The sequence below is a fragment of the Rhinatrema bivittatum genome, chromosome 18 (assembly GCF_901001135.1).
Source record: "Rhinatrema bivittatum chromosome 18, aRhiBiv1.1, whole genome shotgun sequence".
Classification (NCBI taxonomy): domain Eukaryota; kingdom Metazoa; phylum Chordata; class Amphibia; order Gymnophiona; family Rhinatrematidae; genus Rhinatrema; species Rhinatrema bivittatum.
The window spans coordinates 3,028,833-3,049,120 of NC_042632.1; the positions used below are offsets into that span (position 1 = coordinate 3,028,833).

Consider the following 20,288-nt stretch of genomic DNA (forward strand, 5'->3'; position numbering starts at 1 on the left):
AGGATGACATCACCAGCATGGGCCAAGAAAAAGCCACTTCCGCAACTCCTCCTTGTCTCAGTAATAGGTTGACAATCTTGGTAGAAGTGCTTTGCTCAGCATCGTCCTGCATCCCTGATTGTTGTACCTGAGTTCCTGGTTTCTTCTTCCTGTGTTGGCATTTTGGCTTATGTTCCTGATTTTTCTTCGTCTTTCCTGTGGTCAGTCTTCAGCTCTGAGTCCTCTTTGTGGTCAGTCCTCTGCTTCTTGTCTTCTGTCTTCAGTGTCGTCATCACCCGCCTGTGCTGCTTCTTGACTCCCTGCCTGCTGCTGCTCCTTCTTTCCTTTGGTCGGACCTCTGGTTTGACTTTGGCTTGTTATTCGACTGCGCTTGAACTCCAGCTGCCACTGACCACTGCCTTGTCCTGACTCTGCTTGAACTCCGCTTGCCACTGACCGCTGCCTGAACCTGACTCTGCTTGAATTCTACCTGCCACTGACCAATGCCTGGACCTGACTCAGCTCGAACTTCACCTGCCACTGACTGAATCTGACTCTGCCTCTATTCAACCTGCCCTGGACCCTGGCCTGGGACCTGTCTTCCTCATTGGATCTTCACATCATCCACTGAGGCCCACACCTATGTCCTGCTGGCCCCAGCACCTGAGGGCTCAACCTAAGGGGAACGTGGGTGGGATAGGCAAAGCTTCAGTTGGGCAGACGGTGGGGACCTGCAGGGCTTCTCCCTGCAGGCTGCGTCATCTCTACCTCGGTCCAAGGGTCCTCAACTGCAACATTTTACTTATTTATTTATTTTATTTAGAGTTTTTCTATACCGGCATTCATGATACAATCATATCATGCCGGTTTACATGTAACAGGGGGTGTAAATAACCTTAAGCATTTAACAAGTGGAAAGGAACAAAAGTTACAATAAAACAAGGTTGCTAGAACTGGGGGAGGAAAGAAACTAGAGTAGGAGTAACTTTACAGTAATTTTACAGTAAAATTTACATTTTACTGTAAAATTACTCAATCTCTTCATCCTATTCTCAAGGTTACGCACCTTTGGCACAGTGCTGAACTGGTTCTCGTCTTGCCTTAGCAACAGGACATAGCAAGTACAAATTGACTCTTCAACCTCCTCATTGATGCCTCTGAGCTCTGGAATTACTGTAAAATTACTCAATCTCTTCATCCTACTCTCAAGGTTACGCACCTTCGGCACAGTGCTGAACTGGTTCTCGTCTTGCCTTAGCAACAGGACATAGCAAGTACAAATTGACTCTTCAACCTCCTCCTTGATGCCTCTGAGCTCTGGAGTGCCCCAATGATCCGCTCTCTCTGCTGCCCTCTTTAACCTTTTCCTAACTCCACTATGCCGCACCCTCGACGACCTTGGAGTGCACTATAAAATCTATGAGGACGATATTCAATTTTTTTCCCACTCAAGGAAACATGGGCCCTGACAGAATCTTTCCTCAATAACTGCCTTACAATGATCCAAAAATGGTACATTGTAATAAATTAGCATTCAACACGTCATCCTGTTGTCAATACTCCCAACCATATCACTTTTGATACCCATCCCCATCACCCAAAGTGTACAGAACTTAAGAGTCACTATTGTCCCCTCCCTCTCCATGCATAACCATATAAGAAATATCACCAACTCCTCCTTCTACAATCTGCGCTTACTACGCCATCTTAAACCTCTCCTAGAATACTCAGATTTCAGGTACATTCTCCAATCCCTACTATTCTCAGGAATAGATTACTGCAATTCTCTCCTGTCAGGCCTACCCCAATATGCCACCCGTCCATTACAGATCATTTAAAACACGGCAGCAAGACTTCTTAGCAGCATTCAAATGCGAGAGCACATCTCTCCTATTCTACAATCTCTACATTGGATCCAGTTCCAGACTTCTGTCAAGTGTCCAACACTTGCTCTTTTTGTATTTACTTTCGGGCCGATACAGTACAGTGCGCTCCAGTGAGCGCACTGTTAGCCCAGCTTTGGCCACGCGTTTTCGACGCGCTAGCTTTACCCCTTATACAGTAAGAGGTAATAGCGCGTCGAAAATGCGCGGCCAAACCCCCCGAAACGAATACCGCCCACAACATGCAAATGCATGTTGATGGCCCTATTAGTTATTCCCGCACGATTCAGAAAGCAAAATGTGCAGCGAAGCCACACATTTTACTTTCAGAAATTAACGCCTGCCAAAGGCAGGCGCTAATTTCAGCCAGCACCGGGGAAGTGTACAGAAAAGCAGAAAAAAATGCTTTTCTGTACACCCTCCGACTTAATATCATTGTTAAAGTGGAGAGACGGTGGACCCTTGGGCCGGCCTGGCAAAGGAGATTCCTTAGGGCAGGCCGGGAGGCGGAGTCTATAGCGGACTGAGAATGGCTTCACTCGGGACCCGGGATCCCCCCAGGAGGAGCCCATAGGGATCCAGGCCCTTGGGGCTTATGAGTGGGAGGCAGACAGCTAGCAGGAGGCGTCGGAAGCAGGGCCAAGGTCGAGGCAGGCAGCTGGCAAGAGGCGTCAGAAGCAGGACCGAGGTCGAGGCAGGCAGCTGGCCAGAGGCGTCAGAAGCAGGACCGAGGTCGAGGCAGGCAGCTGGCAAGAGGCGTCAGAAGCAGGACCGGGGTCGAGGCAGGCAGCTAGCAAGAGGCGTCAGAAGCAGGCCGAGGTCAGGACCAGGGGAACAACAGCAGAAGGATCGTAGAGCAGGAACTGGAACAGGCACGGAGGACCAGGAACCAGGAACCGGCAGCAAGCAGGAACAGGACAGCAACTAGAACCCAGGGAACCTCGTTGCAAGGCACTCTCTCCGGGTCTGGACACTGGTTATATGCAGGGCTGGAGTCTGACGTCAGCCGGAGGGCGGTCTAGCATTTCCGGGTGCGGGAACTTTAAAAGAGCTGCGCGAGCGGCAGAGATGAGGGGCGGAGCTTCAGGAGGCCTGGATGGCGTTCTCCACGTGGGGACGCCGCGGCCATGCGGCCGACCGGGCCGGGACCTCAGCGCGTCTCCCCGCAGTCCGGAGCGGAGGTAAGTGGCCCCGACCCCGAATGTGGGGAAGGCGGTCGAGGCTGCAACAATCATAGTGATATTAAGTCGGAGGCCCGAAAAATAAAAATAAATTAAAAAAAAAAAAAAAAGTTAAATGTGCCCGCGACCTGGAAGACGGACGCTCAATTAAGCCGGCGTCTGTTTTCCGAACCCGTGGCTGTCAGCGGGCTCAAGAACTGACACTGGAAAAATTGAGCGTCGGCTGTCAAACCCACTGACAGCCGCCGCTCCTGTCAAAAAGGAAGTGCTAGGGATGCGCTAGTGTCCCTTGCGCCTCTTTTTACCGCGGGCCCTCATTTGCATCTTCTTCCCCCCTGAATCGCGCGCACAGGAGAGCAGGCACTTGCCCGCTGTCCTTCGACTTTTACTGAATCGGCCTGTTTGTGACTCCATGATAAATTCCAGTCATGTACACATTTTGGCTCCACAAAGAACTTCAGATCTAAAAATAATACAAAGCTGGGTTGGAATACTCGTATCAAAAAACAGGTAGCCCAGGAGCTTCCTGTGTGCGCTGGCATCAGGTGGCATCAAAGGCAGCCCAAGACCGGGTCCTCACACGATCCTACAAGATCAGGCGGCCAGTGATGTTCGGTGAGCTTCCCGTGAGTGCTGGATTTCAGCCACGATGTCAGGCGGCATTGATGGTAGCCCAGGACCGGGACCTCGCAGGAGCTTACAAGACCAGGTGGCCAGTGGCATTTGGTGAGCTTCCTGTGGGCGCTGGATTTCAGCCACAACATCAGGTGGTGTCAAGGGCAGCCTAGGGCTGGGGCCTCACAAGAGCCTACAAGACTAGGCAGCTAGCAGTGCGCCACTGCCATGCACCAAAGGGGCGTGCCCCTTATCTCGTTTTTGGTTTTGCCTTCTTTCCCTATAAAATGGGTAAGAAGAGGAAGGGGAAGATTGTGCCTCCCACCGCCATATCTACTCCAGTGAGTGGTCCTTTAGATAGTCACATTCCTCGATTAAGTGCTAATTTGGATGCCAGAACTAGTGATAATTCTGTAGAAGCCACTCTAAGCTCTGGAACCCCTATTCCTCCTCCACCTCCATTGGTGAACCTTCCTGGTCAGGCGACTCGACTCCAGGTATTACCACCTGGGGATTCGGAGGTGACTGGGACTCAAGTTTTCCTACCATTGGTAATACTCCTGAGAAGACTGAAGCAACTGATTTGGTGTTGGGGGAACTGAGGATGGTGTTGAGGTCACCCTTTCAGAAGGAACTAATGTCAACTCAGGAGCTGTATCTATTCCAGCTACAGTTAACCGACCAACAGCTTTATCACTCAATGGGTCTATGGATGGCTTTCCTGAACATAATGAGATCACATTGAACGATATCTGGAAGGTGGTCACCCATACTGAACACTCTTTAATGCCAACAGTAGGGCAGTTGTGTTCCTTTTCTACTGGTACTACTGCAAAACTGACTGATTTGAACACCAAAATTAATGAGGTAGCAGGAAATTTGCTATCTGTCTCTGAAACAGTTAATACATTACATTCATCTTTAGTAATTAATCTTAAAGATTGTTTAATGATCCATAGCAAATCAGAGATGCTGGAAAATAATTTCCGGTAAAAAACCTATGTTTATGGAATTTTCCAAAATGTTATCTCCTGAGGAATTATTTAAGAAATACACGAGGGAAAAAAACAGATTCTGCCTGAAAAGAAAAGATTATACTTATGTGCTTGTCCAAATGATACTATGCTCCTGGGCTTCATAAGGAAGTTGGCCGGGGGGGGGGGGGGGGGGGGGGGTAGCACTGATTTTGTAACATCCTTTGATACTGTTAACCTTACCACTTTTCTTCAGGACTCACTGGGAAATATTTCAATAAGGGCACCTCTGATTGCTACATTTGTGAGTGAGCAAGATAAAGAGTTGGTTCTTAGACAATACTTTAAAAATAAAAATATTGTTTTTTTGTGGGTGCAGAGTCCAAATCTTTCCTGATGTATCTAGGGAGACTCAGCTTTGCAGGAAAGCTTTAAAAAAATTATTTATTTATGTATTTTTATATACCGACATTCGATTTGACATATCACATCGGTTTACATATAACAAGATGTCTAAGGCCAGCCTTATAGTGACATGATACAGTGTAACAGGTTTAATTGAATAACTAGCTAAGTACATATAACTGTTATTCAGGATAGTAATAAGATATAATTTGCTTAACCGCATAACTTTTTACAGAATATGTTGTGTTCAGAGTTGAGTTACAATCATGTGTTACCTCTTTGGGTGCTTCTTTCTTTTTAAAATTCCCTTGTAAAATACCTTGTCACCCATCTAAGTAACCACTATATTTTCACAGACCCATCACATTTATAGTGGATAAAACTGCTGTTGATTTATGAGAGGGATGATTTAATGTTTGGGGTAGTTATATAGGGGTAGATTTTATAAAAGTATGCCGGATTTTAATAGATACGCGCGTATCCTTTAAAATCCAGGGTTGGCACACGCAAGACTGCCCAAAATCGGCAGCCTGTGCGCGCCGAGCCGCACAACCTGTCTCCGTTCCCTCCAAGGCCGCTCCGAAATTGGAGCGGCATCAGAGGGAACTTTCCTTCCACCCCCCCCCCCCGCACCTTCCCCTCCCTTCCCCTAACTAACCCGCCCCCCCGGCCCTAACTAATTCCCCCCCTACCTTTATCGTGAAAGTTACGCCTGGCTGAGGCAGGCGTAACTTGTGTGCGCCGGGCCGGCGCACCATGGGCTGGTCCGGGGGCTGGTCTGGAGGCCAAGGCCATGCCCCCGGAATGCCCCTGATTACGCACCGGCTGCAACATGCCCACGATGATGCGCCAGCCGCAACACGCCCCGACACGCCCCGGCACGCCCCCCCCCCCCCCCCAGGAAAGCCTCGGGACTTACGCGCGTCCAAGGGCTTGCGCGTGCCGCCGAGCCTATCCAAGATAGCCTCGGCGCGCGCAGGGGGGGTTTGGGGTAGGTTTTCGGGGGTTACTTGTGCTCCTACCATGTGACAGGGGCCGACCAATGGCACCAGTAGCCCCTGTGACATAGTAAGGATAAAGGCTATCAGTGCCATTTTGAATACCGGCAGCCGACGGCGTGAGTGCAGTAGATGGCTCCCGGACCCCCGCTGGACCACCAGGGAGTTTTGGTAAGTCTTGGGGGGTCAGGAGGGTGGGGGGTTGTAGTTAATTAAATTTTAGCCGGGAAACGAATAAGAATGAAACGCATGAACGGATCGGGGCCCCTCCTTGCCCCTCCTTGCATAGAGAGAGGAATATCAAGTAAGAAAAGGGAAGTGATTATTCCCTTGTACAGGTCCTTGGTGAGGCCTCACCTGGAGTACTGTGTTCAGTTCTGGAGACCATATCTACAAAAAGACAAAGACAAGATGGAAGCGGTACAGAGAAGGGCGACCTGGAAGGTGAAGGATCTTCATCGGTTGACATACGAGGAGAGATTGAAGAATCTAAATATGTACACCCTGGAGGAAAGGAGGAACAGGGGTGATATGATACAGACTTTCAGATACTTGAAAGGTTTTAATGATCCAAAGACAACAACAAACCTTTTCCGTAGGAAAAAAATCAGCAGAACCAGGGGTCACGATTTGAGGCTCCAGGGAGGAAGATTCAGAACCAATGTCAGGAAGTATTTCTTCACGGAGAGGGTGGTGGATGCCTGGAATGCCCTTCTGGAGGAAGTGGTGAAGACCAGAACTGTGAAGGACTTCAAAGGGGCGTGGGATAAACACTGTGGATCCATAAAGTCAAGAGGCCGCCAATGAAGAGTGGGTGACTCGCCAGAATGATGGCTACTGCCTGGACACAATACCCTTATTCAATAAACATACACATGCTTACTGTGACTCCAACATCGCTCTAAGCTTCAACACAAGAGGAAATGTGGAAAAAAGGATTTGCACTCACAAAGAGGGGAGTAGCTGGCTTGTTACGGCGGTTAATACCCCAAACCAAATAAGCCTGATACTTCACTTTCAATGCATATACAGCATAGCTCTCTGCTTCAACGGCAGGGGAGAAGAATAACTGATACTTCACACATCCAGCAGAGCTCTCTGCTTCAACGGCAGGGGAGAAGAAAAAAGGGTTCGCACTCACAAAGAGGGGAGTAGCTGGCTTGTTACGGCGGTTACTACCCCAAACCAAATGTGCCTGATACTTCACTTTCGATGCATATCCAGCATGGCTCTCTGCTTCAATGGCATGGGAGAAAGACTGATACATCACGCATTTCCAGCATAGCTCTCTGCTTCAACAGCAGGGGAAAAGAAAAACTGATGCTTCACGCATATCCAGCATAGCTTCAACGGCAGCGGAGAAGAAAAAAGGATTCTCAATAACAAAGTGGGGAGTAGCTGGCTTGTTACGGCGGTTACTACCCCAAACCAAATGTGTCTGATACTTCACTTTCAATGCATATCCAGCATGGCTCTCTGCTTCAACGGCATGAGAGAAGAAAAACTGATACTTCACGCATATCCAGCATAACTCTCTGCTTCAACGGCAGGAGAGAAGAAAAACTGATACTTCACGCATATCCAGCATAGCTCCCTGCTTCAACGGCAGGGGAGAAGAAAAAACAACCAATAAGGGCTGTATAACATAGTCTGGGTAAAACAAATAAGCATGGGTGTAGCTTGCTTATTGCAGCGGTTACTACCCCTACTATCCCTAACTAATCAAGCTAGATATTTCACTTGGATGCAGCTCCATCACTGCTCTCTACATTAATGGTGGGGGTGGAAGGGAAATAGAACCAAGAGCTAAGAGAAACAGATAAGTATGAGAGAAAAAATGTGTGAAGCTTGCTGGGCAGACTGGATGGGCCGTTTGGTCTTCTTCTGCCGTCATTTCTATGTTTCTATGAATGCAACTTATCTGCCCCACCACGAATACGAATACCGAATATAATGTATGCTTCCTCCCACATGCTTCCTCCCACTGCGGCATCACTATCATTGGAGTGCCTGATGAATTCCCTATGTAGCTCCACACACAGGGAGATGTCGGCATCCTGCTGGGTAGAGGGCCCTTTCGTTCTGAACTTCTGCATGAAGAACAACTTGCGAAGGAAGGAGCTGTCAGCAGCAATCTGCCCCTGGATTCTCTGGTGGGGAATAAGCTTGAGACTGGGTCCATCGCACCAGGTGAGCAGTAGTTACCTTAGAATCACTCTGGGACTTGATTGCCGGATTGTCCCAGACATTTCAGGATCAATCCCTGCGACTAGACTCTGTTTCTTTGAAACTGGTGTTACACTTGCTGGCCGTGGAGCCCTGCGGCTGGCTTCTTATCTGATGCTGCACCGCCTCAACTGGAACAGTCCCAGCCTCCCTCATAGTGGCGGGGAGCCGCCGCCGACACTGCTCTTCATTTTCCCACCATCAAGCTGCTGCTGCTTCTATGCGGCTCTGGGTACTGCTGATGCCACCGCTGCTCTTTTTCGTGGCTGGGAACGCCGCCGACGTCCTGCTCCTGCACCCTACCTCCTAGGCGCATGTGCCTCTCTGCTGAATTTAAAGGGCCAGTGGTGGGAAAAGCTCCACAGCCCTTCTTGATGACATCATCACCCAGGGACTATAAAAGGCTGGTCCCTGCCATCAACCTTTGCCTTGGCAATAGGTCTTCTCTCTCCAGAGCAATGGATTGCCATTCCTGAGTTCCTTCCGTGTTCCTCCTTCATTCCTTCGAACTGATCTTGGCTTTGACTTTGGACTAGTTCTCGACCTTCACTTCGCTGCCTGCCTCAAACCTTGCCTGGACCTTGACCACGAGCTTTGTCCCCTGCTTCGACCTTTGCCTAAACCTTGACCACCAGCTTTACTGCCTGCCTCGACCGTTGCCTGAACCTTGACCTCGAGCTTCATGGCCTGTTCCTGACCTCGGTCTAGTACCAGCTTCATTTCTACACCAGGACTTCCATCACTGCAGAGGCCCCACCTATGTCCAGTCGGCCCCGGCACCCGAGGGCTCAACCTAAGGGGGTTGTGGGCTGGTAGTGGAGAAGCTCCAACTGGGCCTCTGCTTTCCATCAGCCTCACCTACCGATGGTGGAGACCTGTGGGGCTCCTCCCCAGGGCTGGTGCAAGGGGATTAGGAAGCTCAACTGAAAATTGCCGTCTCCTCACTGTGGGTAAAATTAGCATGGGTACTTTATCCACATTAGAAAAAGGATGGAGTAAAGCTACAAACTTATGTATTCAGACTGCAGCCCCATCATCCAAAGCTCTACATAGGTTTTCCTTTTGGAAATGTGTTTCTAGGCCTGCACACAATATGGGTGTTTAAAAATTGCCCCATAAATCTTTTCATTCCAAATGAGGGTTAATTGCCACTTTTGGAAGATTCAAGGGCAAAAGTGTCTCTGATGCCCTTGGAGACAACTTGGAGAATGGGGGAAATCATCAAAAGCCCCAGCAGTCACAACACAGAGTAATAGACAACCTGTTACAACTAAAGAAAACTGCTTCCAGCGTGTACTGTCTTGTATATCACAATATACATGGTGCACACTAACTTACGAGAATGCTGTACTGCTTCAATGATTATATATTATTTTAACTGTTAAACCTTCCAGCACTTCCTCTAATTCAGAAGCCTGCATAGTACAGCTATGCTCTGAACATGGCTGCTCTCTAATACTCTAGAAAATTACAGGGGAATTCAGAGAAGCACTTCAAGCAAGCAAATCCAGGATAAAATGTTACCTTAATTATTACTGTGAGAGGGCAAAATTTAATTTCATTTTCAGTCTTTTCATGTCATTTGTACTTGCAATGAGAAGTCTTGTTACTGATATAAAGTTGCATAAAAATGATGCACTATGAAATATTTTATGCTATTATTTACTTATATAAAGAAATGCAAACCGCTATGTACCTAAACATTTTTTAAGTCTTTCCTACAGAAATTTCTGGAATTTGTGGATTTTCAGACCAAGTCTATCTTTTTCCAAGTACAGAATATGTAGAAAATAGCAGTTGCAGGCCTCTGCCAGCATCCTAGCCTTGAAAATTGGAGACATGGGAACCAGCTTAATGCTAAAGACATCTGAGCTGTAAGACAGACCTCTCTCATTATCAAGCTAATTTTTAAACCCCGGCACGTGCCAATACCGGGAGATATGTGCGTAGCCGGGCTGTGTGCATGCTGCGCACAGTTTCAAAGCAGCCCAGCCACATGCGTATCTCCCAGTACGTGCGGAAGAGCCGGGTTTCAAAAACGGGGCAGCCTGGGGGAGAGGCATGGGTGGGATTGGACAGCGCCATGGCTGCTGGTGCACGGAAATTACTGCTGCTCAGGAGAGCAGGTAAGTTCAAAAATATAAAAAATTAGGTTAGTTAGGGGGGTTTAGGGGTCGGGGAAAAGGGAGGAAGGTTAGCTAGGGGGTTAAGGACGTTCTCTCCCAGTCTGCTCCAACAAAGGCCCAATCGCATCACTGTGTGCTTCTAACTTGTTACGAAGTGGACCCAGAGTCCGAGACGAGGTTATTACCTACCTGCAATGAGAAACCCTGTAGGTTCTCGTCATCGGTAGGCAGAGCTGGCAGATGCAGAGAGCCAACAGGATCCTCTCCAATACCAGCCCTCGTTCCTCTCGGGTTGCCCTCTGGGATGCAGGAGCTGGCTGGCTAGGAACAGGTCTCCAGAGAAGGACAATTCTTCGAGGCAGCTAGCCGATGGAGTCAAAGACAAGCCAGAAGTCAGGGCATATCCATTCCAAGAGTCGGGGCAGGCAGCAATCCAACAGAGTCCGAATCCAATCCAAGGGTCAGGGCAGGCAGCAATCCAACAAAAACCAGACAGTCCAAACCAGAATCAGGGAGGCGAACCAGGAAAGACGGTGACAGACAACAAGGGACTCACAAGAAGCACGACCTGTTGCTGAGGCAAGGCATAACAGGCCTTAAATAGGTGGAGCTGCTGATATCACCAGGGGAACTGCAGGAACTTTTCCCGCCATGGTCCCTTTAAGAAAAGTGAGGAGATGCACGGGTGCCTAGAAGGTTGCCAGCAGGGTCGAACTTCTGTGAGCTGAGTGGCAGCCCTGAGCTGAAGTCCTGCGTTGGCAGTGGCTCTCTGCCGCAGCAGAAGAGGACAGGGTCGGACCGGGACTGTATCAGGTGAGTGCGGCTGGCTGCGGGATGCTGCGGCCGGTGCGTGTAACATAACTAAAATCCCACCTTGCGCATGCGAGATGGTACCCTCCCCCACCACAAATGCGCGTGGGTATTGGATTTTATAACATGTGTGCGGTGCTACGCACATATTATAAATTCGGCACATCCATGGTGCACATGCGCACATGGATGCTTGCATGCCCCTTTTAAAATGAACCCTTATATGAGCATGGAAAGAAACAATCGGGCTCTGAACACAGATGTACAAATTAACAATAATTTTGCTGTGTAGATATCAGCAAAAAGTCAGGAAAAATACTGGAATAATTTTTGGATTTCTGCAGTTTGCATCGTTAGATGGTATCAGACTACGAAGTTCTGAGATGATTATTCTGGTTGTGCAGCGAATATATTTAAAAACATTTATTTTTGTTTTGTTATACATTGTCATTTTAGTGCGCACTAAAAAATTAGCGTGCACTAATTTAATCAAAAGCACATCTGTAATGATTATACAAATTTCCAATCAATATAAGATCAATGTAGTGATGTTACCAGATATGGGCATAGCTAGTATGCTAGCCTGCTACCATATATGGAAAACTTATGAAGAGATAATATGTAAATTTGTGATTGTTTTTCCTGAATATACAATGTAACACAGACAGGGCAGTGACCCCTTCACACATTTTTTGTGTGTTTTTGCTTTCCTTGCTTTTCTACATCTTTGCTTCTGCCATTTTGCCTTTCTTTCTGTAAATACTGTATATGCTGTAACTGTCAATTAGAAGACAGATATTCTACAAGATTGTCTCCTTGTGATAGCTGAGCAAGAGAAGGGTCCTGGCAGACTGAATCACAGACATCAACCTACAGATTAGTACTTTTAACAAACCTGCATCAAAATTTTTCTATGTCTAGTGTTGATTTTGTTGTTTGTTTCAATGATTTTATGAATGTTTGTACTCTGTTTTGGACAGTATTTAGTGCAAACAGCAGACTATAAATATATAAAAAAAAAAAGAGATATAAATCATAGTGTAGAGGAGCTACATTCTAGGCAGTTTAAGTAGAAATAGGGCTTAGCAAACAAGTTGTAGGTGAAACTTTTCTATTGCATTAACTTAATACATCTGAGACCAGTTTTAAGTTAGTCCAATAAAAACGTCTGATCTACAAGTTGTTTCTTGACCTTTCTTTCTACATACGGTATTTAAGTAGATTAACACAACAACCACAGTACTGCACAGTTTAAGTGAAGTTTATATGTTTAAAAACTCAGGAAACCTTAATCTAAACTAAGAGACATGAATGATAAGTTTGATTTAAACTCCCATGTGTCAGCTAAGTGCTGATCCTAGCTTTTCTATCACAAAGTACCCTATATGACCAAGCAGTTCAATTTGAATCAGTGATTAACCCCCTTTTCAGCAGGTACAAGTTTATGCATAGAAACATAGAAAATGATGGCAAAAAAGGACCAAACGGTCCATCCAGTCAGCCCAGCAAGCTTTTGGTAGCATCTGCTGTGCCATACAGGTCACCCCCTTACTTAGTTTCCCAAACTGTCAAAGTCAGAGCCTTATATTCTCCAGTTTGGACTACTGCAACTCCCTTCTAATAGGCCTTCCTAACTCAACCTTAAGACCACTGCAGTTACTCCAAAATGCAGCTGCCAGAGTTCTGACTGGCAAAAGAAAATCCGACCATATATCCCCAGTACTCTACAACCTACAATGGCTACCAATTAAAAAAAGAATAGAGTATAAAGTCCTCACTATCCTACACAAGACAATTCACAAAGCTGACTTCACTGCCCTGGACAATATTATAAATCTACATAAATCATCATGTACCACAAGATCAACATATAAAATTCAGCTGGATGTCCCCTCACTACCACAAGCCAAGCTATCCTCCACTAGAAATAGAGCCATCTCTATCGTCGGCCCAAAATTATGGAACTCACTACCTCAACACCTCAATTCGCAAGTAAACTCTAAATCTTTTAAAAAAGAACTAAAAAATTGGCTACTCTCACAGTCATACAATGACTGCTCACCCATTGACAGCAGAACTTAAACCTTTTATCATATCCACTTCTCATTCCTTTTCTTGCTGCAACCCCCTCCTTCTAACTTGCCCCAATTCGCAGAAACCTTTTTCTCAATTACGATATCAACTGTCTACTTCAAGATATGCATACATTCATATCTAATGTTCATTGTATTTATTGAATTTTATTAAGTTATTGTTTTTTTGATTCAATCTCTGTCATACTGTTATGAATTTAAATGTAACTGGTTGTTATTATGTAAACCGGAGTGAAGGCAATGTCAGCTATACCTCGGCATATAAACAAATGCTAAATAAAAATAAAAAAATAAATAAACTGTCAAAGTCAGAGCCCTTGGTTGCTGTCTGAGTTCAGTTCCCTGTTACTCTTGCTGTTGAAGCAGAGAGCAATGTTGAAGTTAAATCCAAAGTATCAGGCTTATTGGTTAAGGGTAGTAACAGCTGCATCAGCAAGATACCCCCATGCTTATTTGTTTTCCCCTCATGCTTACCGGTATTTGTTTTCTCAGACTGTAAAATCCAATGTCTTGGTTGGTTGCTGTCTGAATGTTGCTGTCTATATGTGTGAAATGTATGATTTCTATGAAATGTAATGACTTTTGTCAATGACAGTTGTTTGTCAAGTTGTTTTTTTTAATATTATGTATGCTTTCTGTAAATCGCCCAGACCTTTTTGTGTAGGGCATTTAATAAATTTTAATAAAATGAAAAATGAATCTAATTCCCCTTTTCCCCCTGCTGTTAAAGCAGAGAGCGGTGATGGAGTTGCATCAACAGTATGAAGGCTTATTGATTAAGGGTAGTAACCGCCACACCAGCAAGTTACCCCCATGGTCAAAGCATATTCTCAATAATCAAGCTATAACTGCCCTTGCTTTTTTTCTTTCAATACTCCAGTATTATTATTCTTATGCATGGGCATATCTCTAAATTTCGAGGCCCATAGACCTTTTGTAATTCTAAAATCCCTAATTCCAACATCTGCTTATGTTAAGGAGTGTTTAGCGAATAAAACCAGTTTTACTGACAGTACCCAAGGTCTGAGAGATTCAACACTAGCACCTGGTGCATTTAGAGAGTTGATGTTCCTGTGCCCCCCATAGTACACCTATACATTTAACGACTCCGAGCCACAATGGCTTGCTCAGGCTTCACATTCCCATGGTAGCCAAAAGCCAATGGCACATCAGTTATACAGATGAGCTAATTCTGTCATCGTGAACACAAAAAAACAAGCAACACTTCAACCCTGCAGGGGCATAATTATGGAGAGGGGGGCCTGTGTCCCCTGACATTTGACTTAAACCCCCTTCCCTAGCAGCAGGGTCATATCACATCCCAGTCAGCATTTTAAGGTGCAGCAGTTAGAGGGCCTGGAGGCATTGGAATCACTGCCAGTCTAAGATCCGCTGCACTTTTAAGGAGGCTAACTTTAACAGGGAAACACCACTTCTTTTGGATAGTCCAGTAAAACTTTTTAGAACATCTGAGGGAGTGGTAGGGATTGTAAAGCTAAACCATTAGGCAATCTAAACAGGCTGTGTGGTCTTTTTCTGCCACCACGTTTCTCTGTTTCTAAATATTTCTTACCACTCTCAAATTAGTTTAAATGCGCCCAATGTTTCAACACATGATTGCTTTCTACAAGCAGGAAAGCCTGCAAGAAGCAACATCTGCCTCATATTAACCCTCGCGAGCTGATAGCCGTTGGCTCGCGCTCGCAAGCAGCCCCTGAAAGCTTTGTTTGCGCGCATGCGCGGAGCGCCGCAGCCGACGTTCCTTCCCTTGCTTGCTACCAGGAGGGAAAGAACCGTGGCTTCATTGTCAGCGACAGCGCGGTGAAACATAGCTGCCTATTTTAAAAAGCCTACAAATGTATATAGCAGTCCAATTCGGCAACACTACTCTCCCCTCTCAGCCCTCTCCCTACAGGATGCTCGCTGCGCTTGCGCCTTACACCATTTTATTGCGGCCTTGCATCAGTGCGCATGTGCAGACGAGTGGACGATGGCGGCGCCGGTGGATCTTGAGTTGAAGAAGGTAGTTGGAGGATGGGGGCCCGCTTTTTTTTTTTTATGGGGCAATTAGAGCGTGTTTATAGTCTCCCTATCAGCTATATATTGGCTCTCTGGTACTATGCATGTCCCCTGTTCTGGGATTTCCCAGCCGGGGAGCATCAAATGCCTCCAGTTGATCAGGAATAGATGCAAGTAGGTCTGCTCTTTCCTTATGGCATCTATGACTTAAAAGAAAAACAGAATCATAGACGCAGTGGGGTGGAAACAGAATTTAGTCTGACCTTATGACATGGAATGAACTAGTTTCTCCGGTCTCAGCTTTTGCTCACATGATGTGCTATAGAATTGTTTTAATTTTAATTTAGGATTTCTTTTTTACTTTTCGCGACTGATTGATTGCATTGGAACAGATTACAAGGCACTTTAGGTAGTGGTTTGCAGTGTGGTTACAGTGAGAATAAGGGAGGCTGTTAATCTTTGAAATCTTATATACCTTCTTACCGAGAAAGCAGTTCAAGGTGCTTTATAACCAAACTAACAAAAATATACTATCCAGAAGTCATAAAATTAGGAAAACAAAAATACATAAAAGCATACATCAAAACTGAAAACAACAATACATATGGCTGCATTGTGCTTCCCGAATGGCAAGGGGAAATCTGCATGGAGTGGCAGTTGCTATCCTAAATGGGATCCAACCGACTTAGGTTCCGTGTGGGAATTTGATCTAAGAACATAAGATTTGCCATATTGAGTCAGACGAAGGTCATCAAGTCCAGTATCCTGTTTCTAGTAGTGGCCAAACAAGATCACAAGTACGTGGCAGGATATATCTCATTCTGCTAATGCCCAGGGATGATAAGTGGCTTTCTCCAAGTCTATCTTGTTAAGTAACAGTTTATGGATTTTTTTCCTCCCAAGAATATGTTCAAAGCTTTTTTAAACCCAGCTATGCTAACTACCTTTATCAGATCCTTCAGTAATGAATTTCAGTGCTTAATTGTGCATTAAGTTAACATTTTTTTTTTCTGATTTGTCTTAAATATGCTACTTACTAACTTCATGCTGTTCCCCCAAGTCTTTGTATTTAAGAACATAAGAAATTGCCATGCTGGGGCAGACCAAGGGTCCATCAAGCCCAGCATTCTGTTTCCAACAGAGGCCAAAACCAGGCCACAAGAACCTGGCAATTACCCAAACACTAAGAAGAACCCATGCTACTGATGCAATTAATAGCAGTGGCTTTTCCCTAAGTATAATTGATTAATAGCCATTAATGGACTTCTCCTCCAATAGCCATTTATGGACTTCTCCTCCAAGAATTAAAAAAGATTCACATTTGCCCTTTCTATTAATGATTTTATAGACCTCTATTGTATCCCTCTTCAGCTGTCTCTTCTCCAAGCTGAACAACCATAGCTTCTTTAGTTCCTTTCCCTTTTGGTTGCCCTTCTCTGTACTGTTCCCAGTTTCTATATCTTTTTTGAGATGAGGTGACTAGAACCGTGTACAGTACTCCAGGTGCTTTCTCACAATGAAGTGGTAATGAGGTATTATGACATTATCCATTTTATTCTCCATTCCTTTCTTAATACTGTTTTTTGACTGTTGTTGCACTCTTAACAGGCCAATTCTGTAAAGTGTGCTCAGCTGTGTGCACTGTTTAATACGGATTTGGCTGTGTGTTTTCGAAGGACGTCTATTATCCCTTATACTGTAATGGGTTTAACGCCTTGAAAACGCACGGCTAAACCTCCTGAAAACTAATAGCACTCATCACATGTAAATGCATGTTGATGAGGCCATTAGTCACCCAGGATACTGAAAGTAAAATGTGTGTCAAATCTGCACATTTTACACTCCTAAATTAATGCAGAAAATACTGCTTTTCTTTATACCCTCTGACTTAATATCCCAGTGATATTAAGTCGGAGGAAACAAAAATGTAAAAAATAAATGTGCCAGCCGGTCTGGTTAGGAGAAAGGACACTCAGTCCATTGTCCTAACTGATCGCTGTCAGCGGGTTGGAAAACTGATGCTCCTAAAATTGAGCGCCTGTTTCCTGAACCCACTGACAACCACCTCTCCAGAGCCAGGGAGGCTTTGGGGGCTTGTAATCATCCCTAGCGCCTCCTTTTAGTGTGACCCTTCATTTAAATATAGGATCGCGTGTTGGGAGTGCGGGTGCTCAACATGGAGCGTATGTTCTCCCATGTTTCTTACAGAATCGGCCTGTAAGTTCATGATTTAAAAGAATTGTCCACCATGACGCCTAGATCCTTTTCCTGGGAGGTTAACTTCAAATATGGTCCCTAACATTATGTAACTGCAGTTTGGATTACTTTTGCCTCTGTGCATTACTTTGCAACTTGTTCACATTAAATTTCATCTGCCATTTGTATGCCCAGTCTTGCAAGGTCCCCCTGCAATTTCTCACAGTGTCATAGGAAGGTACAAGAGGGAGTTTCTGGAGGCTAAATTTAGGATATTAGGTAGGAAACTGAAATCCAGAACATCCAAGATTCTATTCTCAGAACTGCTCCCTGTTCTGTGCATAGGACCCCAGAGGCAGACTGAGCGCCAGAGTCTCAATGAGTGGATAAGATGATGGTGCAGGGAAGAGGGTTTAAGATTTGTTAGGAGCTGGGGCACATTCTGGGGAAGGGGGAGCCTATTCCGATCAGATGGACTCCATCTTAACCAGAGTGAGCCCAGGCTGTTGGCGCTAACATTTAAAAAATGAGATGGCAGCTTTCAAACTAGACTGTAGGGGAAAGCTGACAGTTGCTCAGAAGCGCATGGTTTGGAGAGTTGTGCCTTCCCAAAGATATTTACAAAACAGAGAAGTCAATATATCCCAGTAGAGAGGTTGTGTTTTAGACTGAAGAGTTCCTGATGGAAGTAGACAAAGAACTCCTAGATATGAATGACACTAAACTGCCTGTATCATTTGCTAACAAGCAGAGAAATGAAAATGCACATGAAAAACATACTTTAAAATGTCTGTATGCAAATGTCAGAAGTCTGAACAGTAAGATTGGTGAGTTAGAAAGTATATCATATGAAATAAATATTATAGGCATTTCAGAGATGTGGAAGGAGGCACACTGTAAAACTGGGGTATAAATCATGTCGACATGATAGGGGAGATTGAATTGGTTGGGGGTTGGTACTATATGTAAAAGATGGCATTGAGTCAAGCATGATAAAAAAAAATCCTGCAGAAAACAAAATGTAGTGTGGCATTCTTACAGATAGAAATTCCATGTATGATGGGTAAGAGTATAGCAGTAAGTGAATACTATTGGTCACCTGACCAAAATGAAGAAATAAACTGTGAAATGCTAGCTGAAATTTTTAAAAAGCAAACACATTATTAATACAATAATTATGGGAGATTTCAAATACCCCAGTATTGAGTGGGTCAGTATTTCATCAGGATATGATAGCTAGGTTACATTTCTAGATGCCATAAATGATTGATTCATGGAGCAGCTGGTCCTAGAACTAAAGAGAGGGGCTGCTACTTTAGATCTAGTCCTCAGTGGAATGATTGGCTTGGTTACTGTGGTGGGACTGCTAAGCAAAAGTAATCATAATGCAATTAAATTTGTCATAATCACTGGAGGGAGGACATTAACTAAAACCACTGTAGTAGCATATAACTTTAAAAAGCAAGACTATGATAGAATGAAGAATTTAGAAAAAAACCTAAAAGGCGTGGTTGCAAGGGTTATAAGTTTGCATGAGGCATTTACATTGTTTAAAATTACCATTGTGGAAGACCAGATAAAGTGTATTCCATGTATTAGAAAAGGTTGAAGGAAGACAAAATGACATGGGGGTAACCTGCATGGAGCGGCAGTTGTCATAAGAAGCTTGCTGGGCAGACTGGATGGACCATTTGGTCTTTTTCTGAGTCATAGTATGTTACTAAAAAATGTTGGACCTGCCAAAATCAGGATTTATTTATTTATTTATTTTTAATTTTTAATTTATTGAATTTTTCAAATTTTAAACAATTGAAACATTATCAAGTAAATAGGAAGAAACAAGTACACCATTTTCAAGTAATACAATTCCCAAAAAGCAAAAAATCTTCCAACATTATAAGTAAATGGGAGACCCAGGAAAATATAGCGGTGATATAGGAAATTTACCAAATAATATAAACACACGGTTATTTGCTGATATATTAATATTTCAAGCCAATACTTCGGGATATTAATTGGAGTGGGAATCTAGATATACACGTAATTGTTCCAATTCAGTAAATACATATAAGAACATAAGAACATGCCATACTGGGTCAGACCAAGGGTCCATCAAGCCCAGCATCCTGTTTCCAACAGTGGCCAATCCAGGCCATAAGAACCTGGCAAGTACCCAAAAACTAAGTCTATTCCATGTAACCATTGCTAATGGCAGTGGCTATTCTCTAAGTGAACTTAATAGCAGGTAATGGACTTCTCCTCCAAGAACTTATCCAATCCTTTTTTAAACACAGCAATACTAACTGCACGAACCACATTCTCTGGCAACAAATTCCAGAGTTTAATTGTACGTTGAGTAAAAAAGAACTTTCTCCGATTAGTTTTAAATGTGCCCCATGCTAACTTCATGGAGTGTACCCTAGTCTTTCTACTATCCGAAAGAGTAAATAACCGATTCACATCTACCCGTTCTAGACCTCTCATGATTTTAAACACCTCTATCATATCCCCCCTCAGTCGTCTCTTCTCCAAGCTGAAAAGTCCTAACCTCTTTAGTCTTTCCTCATAGGGGAGTTGTTCCATTCCCCTTATCATTTTGGTAGCCCTTCTCTGTACCTTCTCCATCGCAATTATATCTTTTTTGAGATGCGGCGACCACAATTGTACACAGTATTCAAGGTGCGGTCTCACCATGGAGCGATACAGAGGCATTATGACATTTTCCGTTTTATTCATCATTCCTTTTCTAATAATTCCCAACATTCTGTTTGCTTTTTTGACTG

General features: G+C 44.6%; 1 protein-coding gene across 3 annotated transcripts in view; it reads left to right on the top strand.

The window, feature by feature from the left end:
- The first annotated feature begins 15,018 nt into the window (after positions 1-15,018).
- PFDN1 (prefoldin subunit 1) overlaps positions 15,019-20,288 on the top strand; it is a 315,909-nt gene continuing 310,639 nt past the window's right edge. The window contains exon 1 of one of the 3 annotated variants that reach the window (XR_003853383.1): positions 15,019-15,313. Coding sequence is in view for 2 of the 3 variants with exons in the window: in XM_029583638.1 (XP_029439498.1) it covers positions 15,281-15,313 (33 nt within the window). In the remaining variant the exon portion in view is untranslated. Of the gene's footprint in view, positions 15,314-15,349; positions 15,484-20,288 lie in introns of those variants that run through there. The other 2 variants (XM_029583638.1, XM_029583639.1) reach the window with 2 other exon arrangements.